Source organism: Typopeltis vanoorti, chromosome 14, assembly GCF_054136105.1.
Source record: "Typopeltis vanoorti isolate ZY-2024b chromosome 14, IOZ_Tvanoo_1.0, whole genome shotgun sequence".
Lineage (NCBI taxonomy): Eukaryota > Metazoa > Arthropoda > Arachnida > Uropygi > Thelyphonidae > Typopeltis > Typopeltis vanoorti.
The window spans coordinates 116,359,982-116,379,920 of NC_143562.1; the positions used below are offsets into that span (position 1 = coordinate 116,359,982).

General features: G+C 34.6%; 1 protein-coding gene across 4 annotated transcripts in view; it reads left to right on the forward strand.

The window, feature by feature from the left end:
- Positions 1-19,625, forward strand: part of retm (real-time) — a 469,145-nt gene extending 449,520 nt beyond the window's left edge. For all 4 annotated transcript variants that reach the window (XM_090404393.1, XM_090404395.1, XM_090404396.1 and 1 more), the window contains 2 exons: positions 604-752; positions 15,051-19,625. In XM_090404393.1, coding sequence (XP_090260519.1) covers positions 604-752; positions 15,051-15,144 — 243 coding nt within the window. In that variant the 3' untranslated portion in view covers positions 15,145-19,625. The remainder of the gene's footprint in view (positions 1-603; positions 753-15,050) is intronic.
- The last annotated feature ends 314 nt before the right edge of the window (positions 19,626-19,939 follow it).

Below are 19,939 nucleotides of genomic sequence, written 5' to 3' on the forward strand. Positions count from 1 at the left end.
GCAACGAACGCGGCGATGCCGCGTTCAGTTCACAACATTTCACCTGCATCGCAGTCGGAGTGCTCCATCTCGCGGAGCACCACAGTACTCGTCATGTGCCGATTCGACTACCTCATTCTGAGGAGCGGTTCACCTTGACCCCATCCCATGCATCCGTACGGGAATCGGCTTCGACTTTGTTAGAAATCTTGGCACTCGGTCGCAGAGGCAGCAAACTTGTTGATTAGAAATGCATCTCCAGAACCCACTTGCTTGGACGAATTCTTGCACCGAGCGCTGCGACTAGAGTTTAATGTTGTAGATCAACGGACCATACCTGGAAAACATTATGGAGAGGCTGGAGGAAACCACATGCCGACACTGCAAAATTTAAATGCTACAGTCCAGTTTTTAGGTCATATCATCTAATTAGGTTTAGTCGATTTTACTTATAAGAGTTCTGAGTCTGTGGGACAGGTTAATGAGAAAGCAAATCATTTTGTGAGCACTACAAAATTTATTTCAAAGTATTTTTTTAGATAATAAAGAACTATTTATAAAGAATGATTTATTTTTTGAACTGTAAAATTTTTATATAATTTTTAAAATATCTTCCTTTTGTAGGGTACCCATGTGACTAGTACATCTGGTACTTATGTACTGCAGTGGAGATATGGAGATTCCTTGCACCATCATTCATTTGATTTTGCACTTTCTTCCCATAAAGCCAAAATTATGTATTATTATGAAGTGCTAAAATCCCAAGACTACAAGTAAGTCACTCTTTATGATTTTACAAAGATGAGAAAATACATTTGATATAGTCAAGAAATCATCAGGTTACATGAGAGATCATAGCACTAGAAATGGAGGTGTTCATAATTGTTGTTTGTCGAATACAGGATAACTTGAAAATTTGATTTGTCATTTATTCCTGTATGTTTTTTGTTAAAAAATCAGCACTCAGTCTTTTCTCTGGTAGTAGGTTTATAGACTTAGTTCTTTTGAATTAAATTTGTTAACTGAATAAAAAAAATCCTCATCTCTGATTAAAAGGAAATAATTCAAGGATGAAATATGATGGCAAAAGGTAATAGGTATTCACTTGTTAAAAATGTTTAATATGAAAAAAAGAGAGGATATATACATGCTTAACTGTCAAATAAATGATATCAGCACAATTATACATATGGAAATACAAATTGCCATGTTTAAAAAAAAAACAATATAAAGACGAAAGCATAGGTAACCACTGATGCATCTAACACACTTCTGGTATGGCTCATAGGTGCTTGTTAATATTTGTTAATATACAAAACATCTTGTGCATCAGTGGATAAGGGAATTCCAAAAGTCATGCAGTAGGAGGCCTTGGTTCTTAATTCTTTATCATTACCATGTGTGAGAATGTGATCTCAAAAGACTGTTTGAAAATACAGAACAATAGGTTATTGTCAAGATAAGGTATCAGAACTTTTGAACCATCTATGACAGTGATGGCGAACCTATGACACGCGTGTCAGCACTGGCACACTTGAGGGTTTCAGGTGACACACCTTGGATGTTGAAAAATATTGCTATTCTGATGAAAAAACTGCGATAAATCGTGTGAGATTGCTCTCAGTTAAGGCGAAGGTAGGTTTGTTCATGGAAAGAACTTTCTACTAGTAGTCAGCAACAGAAAAGTCATTAAATGTAATGTAATGTAAGTAATGTAATGATATGTATAAGTCACCATCTATGATTATGTAGTTACATTTATAATGCATCTATGCAAGTGGCACATCAACAACGTCAATATTTAAAAAAAAAAAAAAAAAGTTTGACACACCTGCCATTCCGGTACTCACTCTAGTGAGTATGGGAATGGCAAATCCGAGGTACCTGATGCTAGACCATGCCTTACTTCATGTAATGCATGTCTGTTATATTATCTGTAGACTGGTCCCTATCTTCTTTCTTTATACTTCCTCTCTTCTTCTTGTTCCTTCCCCCAATGCTATTAGAGTAATTCGAGGGCTAGGGGTGAATCTTTTCTATTTACTTTATTTTCTACCTTTAGTAGTGAGAGGAGTAGCCTATTTTGAGCAATGGGAGTCTGCTTCTCTCCCAGGTTTGAAACCTTACCATAATGGTTTCCTGATGAAGGCAACGGGAAACCATCTCAGTATTATTTCCAAGAAAATATGGTGAACTCGGCAAATTTAGTTTCCACAACTGGCAAAAATGGGGTCTATCGACAAACGATGGATGTCATGCCCGGCAGAAGAAGAAATGAGGCTTCTCAGGTCGTTAACCTACGAAATCCTCAAATGGACAATGAGGATGGGATCCCAAGTATTGAGGAAAATAGGAAGAAAATAAGACATACAAGAGAGAATGAGATAGAAACTATACATGTTACAACTTGGAATGTAAGAACAATGTTAAGAGCTGGTAAATTAGAGAACTTGAAGAAAGAAATGGAGAGGAATAAATTGGATGTAGTTGATCTAAGTGAAGTCAGATGGGAAGAGATTTTGAAAGTGATGGTTATAGAATTATATATTCCTGTAGAACACGGGGGGAAAATGGAGTAGCGTTTGTTTTGAATGAGAAGGTTAAAAATTCAGTAGAAAAAATAATATATAAAAGTGACAGGGTGATTATGATTAAACTGAAAGCAAAGCCTGTGGACATAATGATTATACAGATATATATGCCCACAAGTGACCATGATGAAAATGAAGTAGAAGAGATATATAATCAAATAGAAGAGATGATGGAAGAAGACAGAACTAAAAGGTGTACCATCTGGATGGGAGACTGGAATGCGGTGGTAGGTAAAAAGGTAGAGAAGGGAATAACAGAAAGATATGGCCTTGGAAAAAGGAATGAGAGAGGTGAAAGACTTATAGAGTTTTGTAAAAGACACAAACTAATCATTGGTAATACTTGGTTTAAACTTCCATACATGGAAAATGCTAGGTGATATCGCAAGATACCAGATTGATTATATGTTAATACAAAACAGGTACAGAAACAGTGTAAAAAGGATATCAACATATCCAGGAGCTGATATCGACTCAGACCATAATTTGCTTGTTATGGAATTAAGAATACGATATAAGAAAATAAGCAAAGGTAAAAACAAGAAAAGGTGGAACCTAGAAAAACTCAAAGGAGATGTAGGTAGGAAATTCAGAGAAGAACTGGAAAATAAAATAAGGAACAAAGAGAATATATCTGAAGAAACTGTGGATGCTAATGCAAAATGGAATCAACTGAAAAACGTGATATATGAAATAGCTGCTGAAGAGATAGGCTTTGTGGAAGGGAAAAGAATTAAAAAGCCATGGATTACAAATGAAATGATAAGAAAAATGGAAGAAAGGAGAAGATGGAAAAATGTAAACACTGAAGAGGGAAGAAGAAAATACAAAGTATTAAATAATGAACTGAGAACAGAAACTGATAAAGCAAGAGAGGAATGGTTGAAAACAGAATGCAAAGAAATTGAAGAAATGGAAAAAAGGGGGCGATATGATAAAATGTTTGAAAAAGCAAAAGAAATTACAAATATTAAAAAAAGCATAAGAAATCTGCCATTAGAAGATAAGCAAGGAAAACTGATTTATGATATTGAAATACAGGGTGAAAGATGGAAGGAATACATCGAAGAACTTTACGCAAAAAAAGAAAGACCAACAAAAATTGAATTGGAAGAGCAAAATGAAATCTCAACAGAAGAAAGAGGTCCTGAAATACTAAAGAGAGAAGTAGAAATAGCAATTAAGGAATTAAAAAGTAGAAAGATGGAAGGTGTGGATGGAATACCTAGTGAAATCCTAAAACAACTGGTGAACAAAGGTATAACAGAAACATGGAAACTCTGCAACCTCATTTACAAAACAGGAGAATGGCCTAAAGATTTCACAGAGAGTATTCTTATACCAATTGAAAAGAAAAGCAATCCTGCTAAGTGCAGTGACTACAGAACTATAAGCATACTCTCACATGCCTCCAAAGTACTGCTAAGAATATTAAATCAAAGATTGTTTAATAGAGCGGAGTATTTTCTGGGGGATGATCAATTTGGATTTAGAAAAGACAGAGGAACCAGAGATGCAATTGGAGTAATGAGGACCATATGGGAAAGGAATATAGAAGTAAATAAGGAAGTTTATATTTGTTTCATCGACCTTGAAAAAGCATTTGACATGGTGAAATGGGAAAATCTGATGGAAATATTATGCAAAATAGGTTTAGATTGGAGAGACCAAAGGTTAATAGCTGAATTATATATGAACCAGACGGCCATAATAAAGACAGAAGTAGGAAAAACTAAAAAATGTGTGATTGGCAGAGGTGTAAGACAGGGATGCTGCCTGTCACTGACGCTCTTCAATATATTTGCAGAAGAAATGATAAAAGAAGCATTTTATGAAGAGGAAAGAGGAATCACCATTGGAGGAAGAACAATACAAAATATTAGATTTGCAGATGATCAAGCACTATTAGCTAATACCAAAGATGAACTACAGCATCTAATGCAAAAATTTGAAAATATATGCATGATATATGGTATGAAAATTAATGCAAAGAAAACAAAAGTAATGAGTCTCCAGGAAACCAGGAAGTATCAAGGTGATGATGATGAATGGAGAAAGTGTAGAGCAGGTGAGACAATACAAATACCTTGGTAGTATATTACAAGAAAATGGAAAATGTGACATGGAAATAAAAGAAAGAATTAACAAAGGAAAATATGCCTTTTATAGCAAGAAAAATTTGTTTATTAATAAAATGAATAAAAATCTAAAGAAAAGGCTTATTAATTGCTATATTTGGAGTATGACCTTATATGGGTCAGAAACATGGACAATTAGGAAGAAAGAAGCTAAAATGTTGGAGGCATTTGAAATGTGGTTATGGAGAAGACTGAAGAAAATAAAGTGGACTGAAACAATCACCAATGAAGAAGTATTACAAAGAGTTGAAGAAGAAAGGAATTTACTAAAGACCATAAGAAGAAGAAAGCATAACTGGATAGGACATGTATTAAGAGGAGACAGCCTACTGAAAAGAATGATAGAAGGGAAAATTGAAGGAAAGCGACCAAGAGGAAGAATACGACTAATGATGCTTGATGATATAATGGGAACAAGAAGATATCAGGAAATAAAGGAGGAAGCAAGAGACAGAGGAAATTGGGGGGAAGAGAATCTGCTGAGTTATACCATTGGACCTGTCAAGAGACAGAACACTAATGATGATGACCTGGGTAAAAAGGTTCGCCATCACTGATCTATGACGTGGTGGTCTTGTTCAGAAGGGAGACCTGATTTGCTTCCTCAAATTCTTCTGGTACCCTCACAAGGTCCCAACCAAGTACTAATATCATAGATACATCTTTTAATTACATAAATAAGAAACAAAAGACATGACACCAATATCAATGTACCAGTGCTTCTCAATATTCATGCAACAGGTGAAAAGCCAGTAGTAAAAATATCACCCTTCTTTATTCAAATGAGTTGAGAAGGACCGGCAATTTTCCCAAAACAGTTATTCTGATGATACATCCTTTGGAAAAATCATGTCAATAACATTCTGAAAAACTACTGGGAGCAACATCAATGGGTGGATACCAATTATTATAGCACCTCATAGAACACTAAACTCTTCTAGGTGATATCTGCTTAGGATCTCGTTGATGTTTCTGATGAAGAGATATGTTCAGAACTTAAAGATCAGGGAGTAATAGATATAAGGTGCATCCTGATGTGTAGGGATGGTCACTCGTTTCACCACGGAACATGATCCTCCAATATATGTAAACTTGTAACATTTATAAAAGCAGGGTATCTCAACTGTTTTGTTATGCTGTACACATCATAATCCAGTGAGATGCTTTATTTAAAGTCAGAAATATAGGCATGCAAATTGCCTGTCTTGGCACTACCACTTGTGTTTAAAGGGGTAGTAAAGAGTACAACACACTGGGGGGGGGGGGTTAATACCAACACAAATGAATAAGGTCATATCATTGAGTGAATGCTTGACGATAATAACCTCTTTCTTCTGAATAATACTCTCAATTCCTTTTTCAATATGCTTACTTGCTCACATTCTGCAGTAGATCTCACAGTCTATCCCCTTGGCATTATTTTATTGATATGTGGGATGATGATAAGAACTTATATGAAAACAATCATTTTTCTGTTATTTGCACTGTGTCCTCACAGAAACCGTGTTCTCCTACATGAATGCCAATGTGGAAAATGGACTAGGCTAACTGGAATTTTTTTAACTTTTTCTTATCTTGCAAAATTTAATGCTGAAGTAGTCAGACACCTATCAATGAAGCAGTAAAGTATGTTACAGATTGTATTGTCTATGCAGCTAAAGCAGCAATTCCAAAAACATAATCTCGATTTCCACTGTATCCAATGCATTGGTGGAATCCTGAATGCCAAGCAGCCAAAAGAGATCAGGACTGAGCATGGAATATATTTCATAGATATCCTACAGCAACAAATCTCATTACTTTCAAGCACGTTCAGCCCAAAACACATTATGTTAGATATCCGAGTCAAAAACAATCTTAGATCAAGTTTACTTCATCTATTAATCAAACAAAAAATTCAAAAATTGAATAGAATAAAATCCATAAAATGAAAGGTAGGTTTAGAACATGCTATTTTTCTACCTTGAATTGTACTGGATGTGTTGTTGCTGAACCCAAAGCCATTGGCAACATTTTTGGAGAAAATTTTGATAGAATCTCATCAGCAGCTTTTTATCTTCCCGAATTTTAATATTGAAGAGGACAACAAGAGAAATAAGGGCTAAATTTTCTACAAAAGGACGAAAGCCATAAAATCAATCATTCATTAAGAAGGAACTAAGAAGGGCACTGTTACTCTCTCATTCCAGTGCATTGAGGCTTGATGCTGTCCATTATGAGATAATAAAGCATATTCCATCACCTTCTCTGGATCTCCTTCTCTTACTATTGAACAGAATACTTAGTTGAAGACTTTCCAGAATTCATGGTGTTGGAATGGCAATTGTCATTGCCATCCAAACACACCATGAAAGGATCCAACACAAGCAAACACTGTCTTTGTAAGACAGTGTTTGCTTGTGTTGGTATGTAATATTGGAGAAAATAGTTAATGCCAGACTTCTCTGGTAGTAGAAATCATCAGTCTTCTCTCCAATACACAGTGTAGCGTTTGTAGACATCGTTCAACGTTGGACCACTTGGTCCATTTAGATACATGTATAAGAAACGCGTTCCTGAAATGGGATAGTTTCAGTGTTCTTTGACATAGCTTCAAGATGTGGCATATTAAAAGGCTTCTTTAATCTTGGTCTCAGAATTTTATGTCCAGCCAAGTCTTCAATGTCCCAGTGGGAAGCACATTATCTCAGCCATATCAAGAAGGTGTTTCTCAAGGCTCTGTCTTAAATATGACACTCTTTGCTATCAAAGTAAATTCAATTACTGAATAAACAGCTTCCTCCCACAGTAGGCAGTGCCTCTTTATGTTGAGGACTTCACAATTTACTGTCACTCCTGTAATATGAGGATAATTGAAAGATAACTTCAACAAGCAGTCAGTCATGTCTCTTAGTAATTGGTTCAGTTTTTCAAGACACTAGTGTCGAAAATGTATTTTTCACCCAGAACCTGATTTAAGAATAAGACAAAATACTCTAGTAGCAGCAGAAGTCCAATTCTTTGGATCATCTTTGACAGAAAGCTTGCATTCCTTACACACATTCGTTAACTTATGGAAAAGTGCAAAAGAGCATTGAACATTATTTGCACTCCATCCTCTACAGAATGGGATGTGAATTGATGTTCATTGCTCCATGGGCTTGGTGGTTAGCATATCCACTCTCCAGCCAAGAGGCTTTGGGTTCGAATCCTCCCAAGGACATGGATGTTTGTCATTGTCCTACTAACTGCTTACCATATGTACTGCTGTAACCTGTGTCCTGGCACAGTATGATCTTTGATGTCTTTGCACCATGAAAATTAAAGAGCATATTAAAAAAAAAAAAAATCTTGGAGATTCACCGGCAGACCCTTAAGTAAACATTGGTTTGATTGATTCAGCCAGAGAGGCATGTGGTGAAGTTGATGGCAAGGATAGAAAAATCAGAATTTCATGGTAGATTTAGGGAGTTAGAGGACACAGTCTGGGAAAAGAAAAATTCTATGAAAAGTGTTTAACAAGAATATCTTCATGTGCTCACAGAGAAGATGTATAAATACAGTAAAAATATAGTAAAACACAGAAGCTGTTGGAAGACGAGTAAGGCGCTAAATATCAAGAAGGTGAGAAAATGTTCTTTAGTCTATTGAAAAAAGAGCTTAGAAATGAAGGGAGAGTACTGTAAAAGGATAAAGGTGACATGATAACTGAAGATATTCTAGATGTCTGGAATATTTGCTTTGAAAATTTGTTAAATGAAACGATAAATGTCACAAAGGCAGTGAAAAATAATCAAGAGAAATGCCATCAAGAGTACCTATCAATGCTACGATAAAAAAAAAAAAATGTGAAACATAGAAAGGCAATTGGAATAGATATTATTCAACCAGAAATGGCCAATTATTATTATTATTACACCCTCCATTATGGGAATTATCATGGGAGGTTTATTCAACTGACAACATTTATCATACCAAATCTTAAAATTTTTAACACTCTTTGCATTAACAACACATTATGGTAATACATTCCATTCACTGACAATTCTCCATGTAAAAAATCTACTCCTCACACGCCTCTTCACCACACTCATATAATTTCCGAGGATGGCCTCTGGTTATTTCTCTCTCACCTTCTACTCTTTTTATAATCTTCCTCTGGATTAATCCAGTAAAAACTTCTCACTAATTTAAATGTCTCTATCATATAACCTCTTTTCCTCCTATCCACCAAACTCTGCAATCTACATTTTTTCAACCTCTCTCCATAGCCAGCATTCTAAAGTTCTGATATTGTCTTAGTCCACAGATGAGTGAACCCTCTCCAATGTTTCCACATCACACTGAAAACCAGGTGACCAATTTGAGCACAATAGTTCAAGTATGGTCTGACCAATGCTTTATACAGTGGCACAACCACTTCCTTATCCCTACATGTTAGAATACTTCTTATCATAGCAGCACTACAATGTGCAGCCTTTGCAACAATCATCACTAAATCTCGAATCAAATCCACCTTCTGCAGTATGGCACCATTAATATAGTGCACAACCTTATATTTCTGCACTCCAAAATGCACCTTGTGCTTACTAATATTAAAACTGCAAGCCACTTTGTCCAAGTCAAAAGTCTATTTAAATCTTCATGAAGGGAATTAACATCAGCAAACAACTGAAGATCCCAGGTCAGTCTGCATGACATATCATTTACAAACAAGTTAAACTGAAGGGGCCCAAGAACAGAACCTGGGACATGCCACTGGTTACGCTCCTTTTTTGAGACACTTCTCCATCATACACAACTTGCTGGCATTGTTCAGAGAGCCAATCTTTGATCCATCTAACCAGTATACTATCTATTCCCATCCTCTGTACTTGTGCATCAACTTATCATGTGGTAATCTATCAAATAATACTTTCACAGCAAAGTCCGAGAATATCACTGTATATGATTCTCCCTTATCTAATACACTCATTACCTTATCATGAAATGCAAGAAAATTGCTAAAACATAAACTACCCTTTACAAATCCATACTTGACCATCTTTAAGAATATTATGTCCATCAACCCATTCCTGTATTCTATTCCTAACCAATCTCTCCAACACCTTGACTACTATTGCAGCAATACAGACTGGTCTATAATTGGAAACTTCTGTCCCAGAATCATGCTTGTGTGGTACTATTTTGCCTTCTTTCCACTCCTTTGAAACCACTGCAAGACTTTCATTAAATAACCAGGTCACGGGCATAGCCAACTGTTGTGCACATTCCTTAAGAATGTGTGGTGATATGTCATCCATTCCCACAGTCTTATTAATATCTAACCTGTTCAACACTTTATACACTGGATTCTTTCAATTCCAATTTTCCTAATACTTGCCTGCCTTCTATATTTTGTGCTACATCATTTACACCAATATGATATACACTAATAAAGTACTCGTTCAATAATTCACTATATCCTTTGCAACTGTTATTCTGCTGCCATAACTATCTACTAGTGTCAACCTGCCATAATATTCTTTCTCTTGCTTGCCATATAGTGGAAAAATATTCTTGAGTTTACCTTGACCTGACCAGCCAATCTCTTCTCATACTGCACCTTTACTTTCATTACCATGCTCGTCACCTTCGTAGCCTGCACTGTATACTTTTCATGGATCCAATCACCACCATCTGTCTTCCACAGCATTTTCTTTGCCAATGCAGCTTGCTTGATTTCACAGTTCATTCATTTCACTCCTCTGTTTACTCACTTAACTGTTGGTATGCAGTTATGCATTGCTTGTGTCAGATATTATCTTGGGAATTTCCATGCACTGTCAACATCTTTTCTGCTCAGCTCATCTATCCAACATACTGATGCCTGACTTACTACAGAGCTTCCTATAATTGCCTGCTTTATGCTTCCACATATACCCATTTTTGGCAGTAACCTTTACTTGTTTCACCACTTCTCAAACAAGTATCTCATGATCACTCTCACCAACCAGTAGCAGTGTGAACACCTAATTAACAACTATCTTGTGAAATTATCACCAAATCCAAAACATCAAAGCCGCTAGTTGCTTCTGTCACATGCTGCTTAAAATATTTCTATCTCAGAAATTCAACATACTCACTCTCCTTGTTTCATATGTTATTTCCTCCTTCTATTCTGTATTCCTGTAATTAAGGTATCCCATCAGGATCAACTTCTTTTTACATGTCCAACCAATTTGCCTAAACATTTCACAATCGGTATTTTCTGTGTTCCCTGGCCAATAACAACATCCTGTCAAATATACTAGCCTGTTAATTTCAACTTCACACCACACAGATTCAAAATCTGTGCATGCACTATCAACTTCCATACTTTGTGGACATAATTCCTCTGCAATCATTAACAGCACCCCACCCCTCCTTTTTTAACGTTTCATCCATCCAGAAAATTATATATCCTTCTGTTTCTATTCCTGACATCATATCCTCCTCCTCAGACAACCAAGTTTTACTTATTTCCATTATCTTTGGGCATACCGACTCAATCAGTGCAACAAACTCAACTCTCTTGTTTCAAATACTCTTACATTTATGTATAAATATAAACAATCCCTGCTTCTTTGAGGCCATTCGACCAGCACCAACATTCTCTATTCTAGCTGCTATACCACTCCTCTCTCTTTGGTCTGACCACTCCTGTTTCCTTGATCATGACTCTGATTTCCATTCCTACCTGTCTCATCCTCACCTTTATGCATTTCATCACCTTATGCTGCTGCAACCACATCTTCAACTTTGTATCCATCCTCATCGTCTTTCTAAATGCCACGCACCAAACCCATTCAAATGCTATCCATCAACTTTAAACCATTTCAACTTTCCTTCAAATTTATGAATAGTAACAACACTATTTTTCTTTACCTTCCACAACAACTTCCTCAAGTCCCTATCAACATTCTTTTTTTTTTTTTTTCCAAACCAACTCATTTTTGCCCATGACTACCATTAATTTTGATGCCTAGTTTTCCTTTTCTGCAACGCATCAGTTATTTGTTTCATTGTTCCATGAGGAAAGCATGTTTTGCGCACTTTATTAGTCATCACACCTCTAGACTCTCCCATACAATGATATACAACTATCTGTTGACTCTTTCTTTGCAATATTTACTTTCTCATCAGCCAATCATCTTCTTTAGACGATTAATATCCCCTTCTGGATGTTTCATTTAATTTTTCATTTTCACTAACTCTTACCTAAGGTCTTCTACTACTGTCCTAACACTTTTTACATACATTAATGGAATCCTTCTTTTAGTTTACCAACAGTCCACAAATCATTCCCATTTTTCAGTGCATACATATAGCAATTTTCACAACGCATCAACTGCAAAAAATCCAAGGCAAAACTCGATCTTTGTAACGAATCTTTCCGTGCCACTGACATGCATTTCTTTATGGATGCCATTTTCAGAAGCAGAAACCGTAAAAATAAATAAGTTGCAAAACACAACATAAACAACAAAGAATTCCAACAAGAACATTACTGAAGGACACTTGCATCCAAATTGAAAAAAATGTAGCACAATTTGCAGTGAAATGTCACTCTACACTAATTAATAACACTTTTTTTAGCACAGTTCACATCTATCACTAAAAATTTACTGCATAATACAGAAGGCCTGGTCAGATGGCTCAATTCCAGATGATTAATATCCATCTATGAAAAAATATAAAAAATATGTTAGAATTACAGAGGAATTTTGATACTGAGTGCACTAGATTTATTGATATAGACATACTCAAGACATGGCTAAGAAAAAATTGTTAAAATGAAATGTGGAATAAAACGCTTCATTTAATGAAGGTATTTCACACTGTTTATTTCGGTAGTGTTACAACCCCTTTGTAGTCCTAATTGTTCTTTGAGGCTTTCCTGGGATTCTGTTGCAGGATGTTTTTTAATTTTGCATTTTAACTATGTTGTGATAGTATTTCACTAAGGAGTTTTAGCTCTTGGTTCCACATAGAGGTAACTCCTTCTACTGTATACTGGTTTCCCCTTAGATAATATATATGGTATGGCACAAAAAAAACAGTACTGAACTTTGCATCCCCTTCAGCAATGTGCCATGAGATATGCCATTCAATTGCATACATATTAATAGAAGAGCATGCGTAGAGTCTACGCCATTACATTTAGATGTACCATTGGTGTTGACATTAAAAGAAAAGACTTTAATTGTTGAACATGAATATGAATGGTTTTCATTCATATGCGGTTGGGAGCAAATAATCCAAGCCTATGACATAGTTTGTGAGCAGTTTGTTTGTCGTTTTCATATGTGTGCTCCAAGCAATAGTGTCATCATTACTTTAATCGAGAGGTTCTGATGTACTGAGAGTGTTCTGCCACAGTGCAGAGGATATTTGTGGCGAGCCATAAACTGTTAACGCAAATGAGAATCACAGGTGTGTGCTTGCTGGAGCAAGTGTTGCAATCTCTGAAACAGTCAACAACTTGGGATACTGAGACGGTCACTACAGAGAATTCTTAAGATGTAGGTTCCTTTTCATACATCATTCAGGTGGGTCAGTGTTTAATAGCAACAGATTACATTGCATGGATGGAATAGTGTGCATGCATGTTGGCCAATGTCTGGTTCTCGGACAATGCACATTTCCATCTAAACAGTCATGTAAACAGGCGAACCTCCATATTTCTTGGTTTCTCAAGACCTGAATTTGTCCAAGAGAAACCTCTTCACAGCAAGAATGTCACTGCATGGTGTGTGTGGTTTCCAGCCATGGCATAATTAGGCCCTACTTCATTGAAGCATTGGTGCAACCCTGACCTTGATTACCAAATTCTACATCGAAAATATGTTAGTTCTGTTCACCCAAGATTTGCATAGGATGTGTCATGCAAAACACATTCCATTTCATACACAAGTATTCCAACAGGATGGAGCAATCTGTCATACATCATGTGGTTCTAGAGCCTGTTTATAAGAATGCTTTCCCCGGAGGCTCATTTCGAGGTTCACAAAATTCCCATACCCTTCATTCTCCTGATCTGGCATCACTTTATTTGATGCCTTCGTTTGAGATACATTGAAGGAATGGGTATTCCACCATGATCCACCTTCAAACCTTCATAAACTGAGGGATAAAATTACACGATGTCTCAACCCTTGTTCTCCAAGATGACAGAGAACTTTCGAATGCACTATGAACATTTCTTGAAAGATAAGGTGCTTTTCAAGCATATAATTTTCCACCATTTGACTAAGATTCCACCAGTAGTTTGTGGATATACACATCATCATCATGTGTAAATAAAGCTCATTGTATCATTATAGTTATTTGGTACTGTTTTTTGTGCTATACTATATATGTCCTAGTCAGTGATTCTTCTCTCTCTCTCTCCCCAACAGAACGATTGTCTCCAATTCTACTTGGAAGTGGATGCAAAGATGGAGGTTTCTTAAGTAGCTCATAAATTCTTCCTGGTTGTTGGTTAGATCTTGACCAAATGGTTAAATATGATTTACTTAGCAAATGCAGGTTTTCACTCTTATTTAGTATTTCTCTAAAGCTCGTCTCAAGAGATTTTGTGAATAAGTTCTCTGGTAGCTCCGGTTAAAGACATTGGGAATTTTTAATGAGCTAATGATATCATGAGCCATTTGAGAGACAAGCTTTATAGAACTTGTAGATAAGATTCAGAATCTGGCTCTGGTATCATCTGGCCAAGATCTAAACTATGACTGGGGAAAATTGATGAGCCACTTTATGACCCACACCCATCCATCTCATTCATTGCAAGGACTGCACAGATTAGATGGTTTCACTCAAAATGTTAAGCCTTCACTTTTCAATGAAATTTGACAAAACTTAGTAGAGTTCTTTTATTTGTTTGTTTCTATGTGGATAATTCTTGCACACCTTTGACATGAAGTCAAGCTGCAAAATCCTGAGTGGTAATATAAATTATTCAGAAAACTTTCTATTATTATTTTGCATTTTTAGAATAGCATTTCTTATTATTTATTGTAAAATGTGTGGAAGCAACCTTTCATTGGATGCAATTCATGTAGTCTGGTTGGTCAAGTGAATAGAATCTCTTCAACAGGCTGTAGGTTTGAACACTATTGGACATGAACATTTATGTGCTGTTACCCTGCTTAGTAGAGGTCTGAAGTGGCCTGAGAAGTGTCATGTTTAGTCTATACAGTAAGAAGCCCACCCATGGCACTAATGTGTAAAATGTATATATCATTTTGTAGATGGAAGCATTTTTTTTTTCCAGTTATATGAACAGCTTGATTGTTTAATAATAATGTGATATCTAACTAAAATTCCTATTCTATATTTACAGAGGGTCCATGTCAAGTCTGCAGTCATCCCAGAGTGGAACCACTTGTACTTCTTCAGGTGAACAATCAGCTATTAGTTCCTGTCCATCTAGATGACAGTAAATCAGATAACAAGCAACCACTTATCCATATAAATACAACACACCTGTGTAAACATGTACGTGCCTACACACACATATATTCATATAGAATATAAATATATATATTATATATAAAGTACATTTTCACATGATGCCTGGAAAAAGTCATAATATTTGTAGCATACTACTCTGTACATAATGATGAAAATCTTGTTAAACAAATTTAGGTAACTTTTTTTTTTTTTTAAATCTAAGTTCACTTATTATAGTGCTCAAAATTTTTGTGATGCTTTGATAAAATTATTGAAATCCTTTGGTGCTTCATAAGTGCTAAAGTATTGATTCAATGAAATATTAATGTTATTATGCTATCTTGGCAGGAAGTGACTTACAGGTCATGATTTTGAAGAAGATCATAAAAAAATAAATAAATCCTGAATAGTAAAATACCAAAATACTTTCATTGGGAATATTTTTATTTAAATAAGAACAATACGTTTTGCTGTCAGTTATCCGGTGGCCATATCAAGAAAAATACTTACAATAGCTAGACAAGTGCATGTACAAAGGCTTAAAGAAAACAGAAAACAATTGTTTTTAAAAAAACATAAAATAATTTATAGCTGAGAGCAAACTGTATGCATGTATCTAGTGTTTGCCATATGTAGGGCATTGTTTCACATAGTTCTTGGGTGAATGTTGCTTAGAAAGCATATGATGTACTGCAAGAATGATTAACTCTCATCCATATCATGGAGAATTAATCTCTGGTTCTTGTGCAGACTACCAAACAAGCAAACAACTTTACTTAGACCCCTTGAAGATCCAGGACAGAGGTTGATTTCATAAGGCATCAAATACAGTGACCATTCCAATTTTTTGCATTCTGCAAAAATATGAGGTGTAAGGCCTGATTTATTCCTTCATTTTTGGGTAACACACTATGGTTTCACAAATTTTCTGGTTCTGCAGTTTGGCATATGCAAGCCTTGATACAGAAGCAATAATTTTATCGATTCCAGGATATTTCTGGAAATGAATATTCTCTCTTTTGGAAATCATAAAAGGCTTTGAAGCATCTAAACTGGTTTTTAAGAGACTGATGCTCATTCTTATAGAATTCCCACTGAAGTTTGGTAAAGAAATAGTCTTTATGGGAAGTCTGTAATCGCATGCAGCAGTTTTGTCTGCTTATTTGTAAAAAAAATTCTGGATCATCTTTTAGAATGAATTGATTATAGAGAAGGTCAATTTTTTTTCCTTATCTTTTTTTGAGATAACTATTTTGTAGCATTGTAGTAATGAAATACTCCTTTAAGATGTGCAACAAAGTGGCATGAAAATATTGTACCCATATGGGTGTACTTTCTATAGACATCAAGTGATACGTCACTACTTGTGACATATCCAGAAAATTGTTCAGTCATCTAGGCTATGTGAAGTAAGAGGTGTGGAAACAAGTCTATAAAACAGCTTTCTCCTCCTCCTCATTCTCTACTTGTATACATTTGTAACCAATGATACTACATCTAAACTAGCCAAGAGAGCTTTTCAACAAAATGTGAAAAAAATTCAATAGAATCATTATGGCTGGTGTGGTTCTTCAGAAGTTTAGCCAAGTACTTTGAAAGGAAGTGAGTAGAAAAACTTATGTCCCTCCACTGTCTTGTGGAGTTGCATGTCAGTTTTCTGAATTTTCCTAAACCATACAACCTGGAATCAAAGGGTGTTTTTTAGTTTAGATCTTGCTTGTCTCTTTACATCATCTGAGCATGTTGTTGATAAGTTCATTTGACTTACTATCAGTGGACCAAGTAAGATCACTATTCATTTCTATGTTAGGTGTGGAGGGATTGGACAAAAGAGTATAATTTTGGCTTCATAATCTGATTACTGATCCATTCACCTTATCTGGTCTGTTTGTATTATGTCATAGGCTTTCTGAAATCTCTTATTCCAAGACAGTCATTATTACTTTGTAGGACAGTGGGTGGTGTTTAGAGTGATTGCCGCTGCTTTGAGTCAGATGTCATTTGTTTTATTAAGAGATAAGTAAATTTGTTGCCTTCACCTCACTCACCATAATAACGCTTTTCAGAATGTTAGAAAGTGTTGTTGCAAAAATTAATTCTGAAAATTTCTGAACTTTTGCTCAGAATCAATGTTTCTATATGCATTAAATTGCTCAGAAAGTTGTTTTTATCTTTTTTGTTTAGATTGTTACATATATAAATGGGTTGGAAATTTTATTTATCCAATCCTTAAACAATTTTCTACATGTAAAATTTTATTCAAAAACATTCTGTCAATTTGACTCCAAATTTTTGTGTTTTGATAATTTTTTTACACTTGTTTTGTTACTGTGCATAAATATTCATCCTGATGCTCATCTTGATCGTGAAACATGCCTACATTCTTAATTAAATATAGATATCCCTAATGAAAATATATCATCATTATTAAAAAGTTATTAGATTAAAAAAAACTTGATGTGTGTGTGTATGTATATATATAGCAATATAAAATAAACAGGTTACCAGTAGGCATATAATAATCTGCATAACATACTAAATTCCATTATCAGCAAGAAATAGGCTTTTGGAAATGACTGAAGTTTCATTAGAAAGGGAACATAATTGTGAATAATAAGGACAAATTGTTAGCACTGGTATACTAATAATATAGGCTTACCATATTCATGATGAAATTAATGAGTTAGTTAAAATTACATATTTAATTTTTCTTCGAGAAAGAAATACATAATTTGACCTTTTCAGGAGCTTATTTAGAGATTATAACTAAATGTATGGTTCCAGAGTATCCTGAATATTGAACATCAAAGAATGCGAAAAGTCCTGGGAAAGTTCATGTGTTTAAATTTTCTAAGAAATGTCAAGTCATCACATTGGGAAAAATCCCTTCCAGAATAGTTCAGACTTGATCCCTCTTTGACTGAGTGGTCTCATCACGCGTTATGGAAAGAGATTTGGATTCAGATCTTATCTCTGATGGAAAGAATTTTATAGTTCTCTTTAAATCAAGGTTAAGAAAAAAATTACAACCTCCATGGCTAAAATGGCAACAGTAGTGTTTTCTCTAAAAAACAAGCAAGCTAGTCTGATATGATGCATAATAATAGTTTAAGTATAATATACAATATCACTGACATGGTCATGACTGAAACTAATTAGTCCTACCTGATTCTAAAAATTAGAACAGTGAGGTAATGAAATGGAGTAACCAAAATTAAGAAATGCAGTCTGCATGATATATCATCATGATTTGATCACTCCACCTATAAATAGCAAAGCATCATTTTAATGTTTTAAGTTTAAACAGTTAAAATGTTAATTTTGAACTGTAATTCTAAATTTGTTTATTAAACTAGAATGGATTACCAAACTGACCATAATGCAGGATACATATCATGTTACTAATAAGAATGTGAATTTAGACTCTTAATCATGTTCATTATTAGGATCAGACTAACATAATGGCAACACTTCTCACCCATCTCACATAGTACCTGCATTTTGTTTGAGATTAAAAGAAGAAATGCATATAGAATGTGATAGTTTGGTTGATTGAATTTTGCAAGCATGTTGTTATTTATGGTGTCTGAATTTTGGCACCATTTCATAAGTAAATTTAGTAACAAAAAAAAAAAAAAAATGAAAAACTTCTATACATGACAATATAAAAATTATTTTTAATTATTAATGAGTGAAGCTATATATGTGGCTTTGAGAATGAGGGAAAGGAGAGATTGAAATGCATTTATATAGAAATACTATGTCAGTTTGTAAAAGAAATATTAGCATTCTTAATGTGAATATTGTTAATTAGGTGATGAATTGATGTTCACAGTATTAAATAGAATGTTTACATTTCTTTTACAAAGATGAGAGTGCATATTTGCATGTTGTATTTTCCTAAAGTTCAGTCAATTTTTTGTTCACAATTATATTTCGTCCTTTTGTATTTCTAGCTGTAAACTCTTCACAGAATGTTTACAGTTTTTGCATTGATGTCAGATTAGAAAGATAACTCAGAGTTTGAAACTAAAATGAATTAGGAAACATTATTTAAAGTTGCTTTTTTTTTTTTTTTTTCGTACATTATATAAAAACAGCAGAGCTAATGTATCCCACCTCTAGAGATATCTGTAGCAGATAGCCATATGATTTCCCAGCAGTGATTTTTATTTATTTATTAAATTTCATGTTTTTTTTATAGCAAACACAAGATAGACCAATTCATTTTATTATAAATTATGATCTGTGTGATTTTTGAGGTTTAAAATTTTTGAATAAAAAATACAGAAATATTTCTCACTAAGTTAATAATCTTGTCAGAATCCCCCTAAAAATGAAGGTAAGAATTTAGGGCTGTAGAATTAGATTATATAAATTTTGGTGATTTCTATAGTGCAGTTTGTTAAATAAAAAAAGAGAAGCAATGTAACCTGTAACAAACAAATAATAAATACAGATTATTTTATGTAAAAATAACTTATTCATTTATAAAATTTTCACCCATTTTATATTAGGCTTCTTCAGCATGAAAGAACAGCAAATATCACCGAAGAATTAACAATACAAATATAAAATTATGAACTGTAAATGAGAAAGAGACTATGCCTCTGCTACCAGAGTACATTCTAATTACACTAGAGTATATTCTAATTAACTTCCAGATTAACTGAAGTTCTAATAAGGTGGAAGTAAAAGGTATTAAAAAACATTTAACATCTGTGAGCACTGTTAAGCAACTCCTACCTCCTATAACCAGTATAAATATAGTTTCTCAGA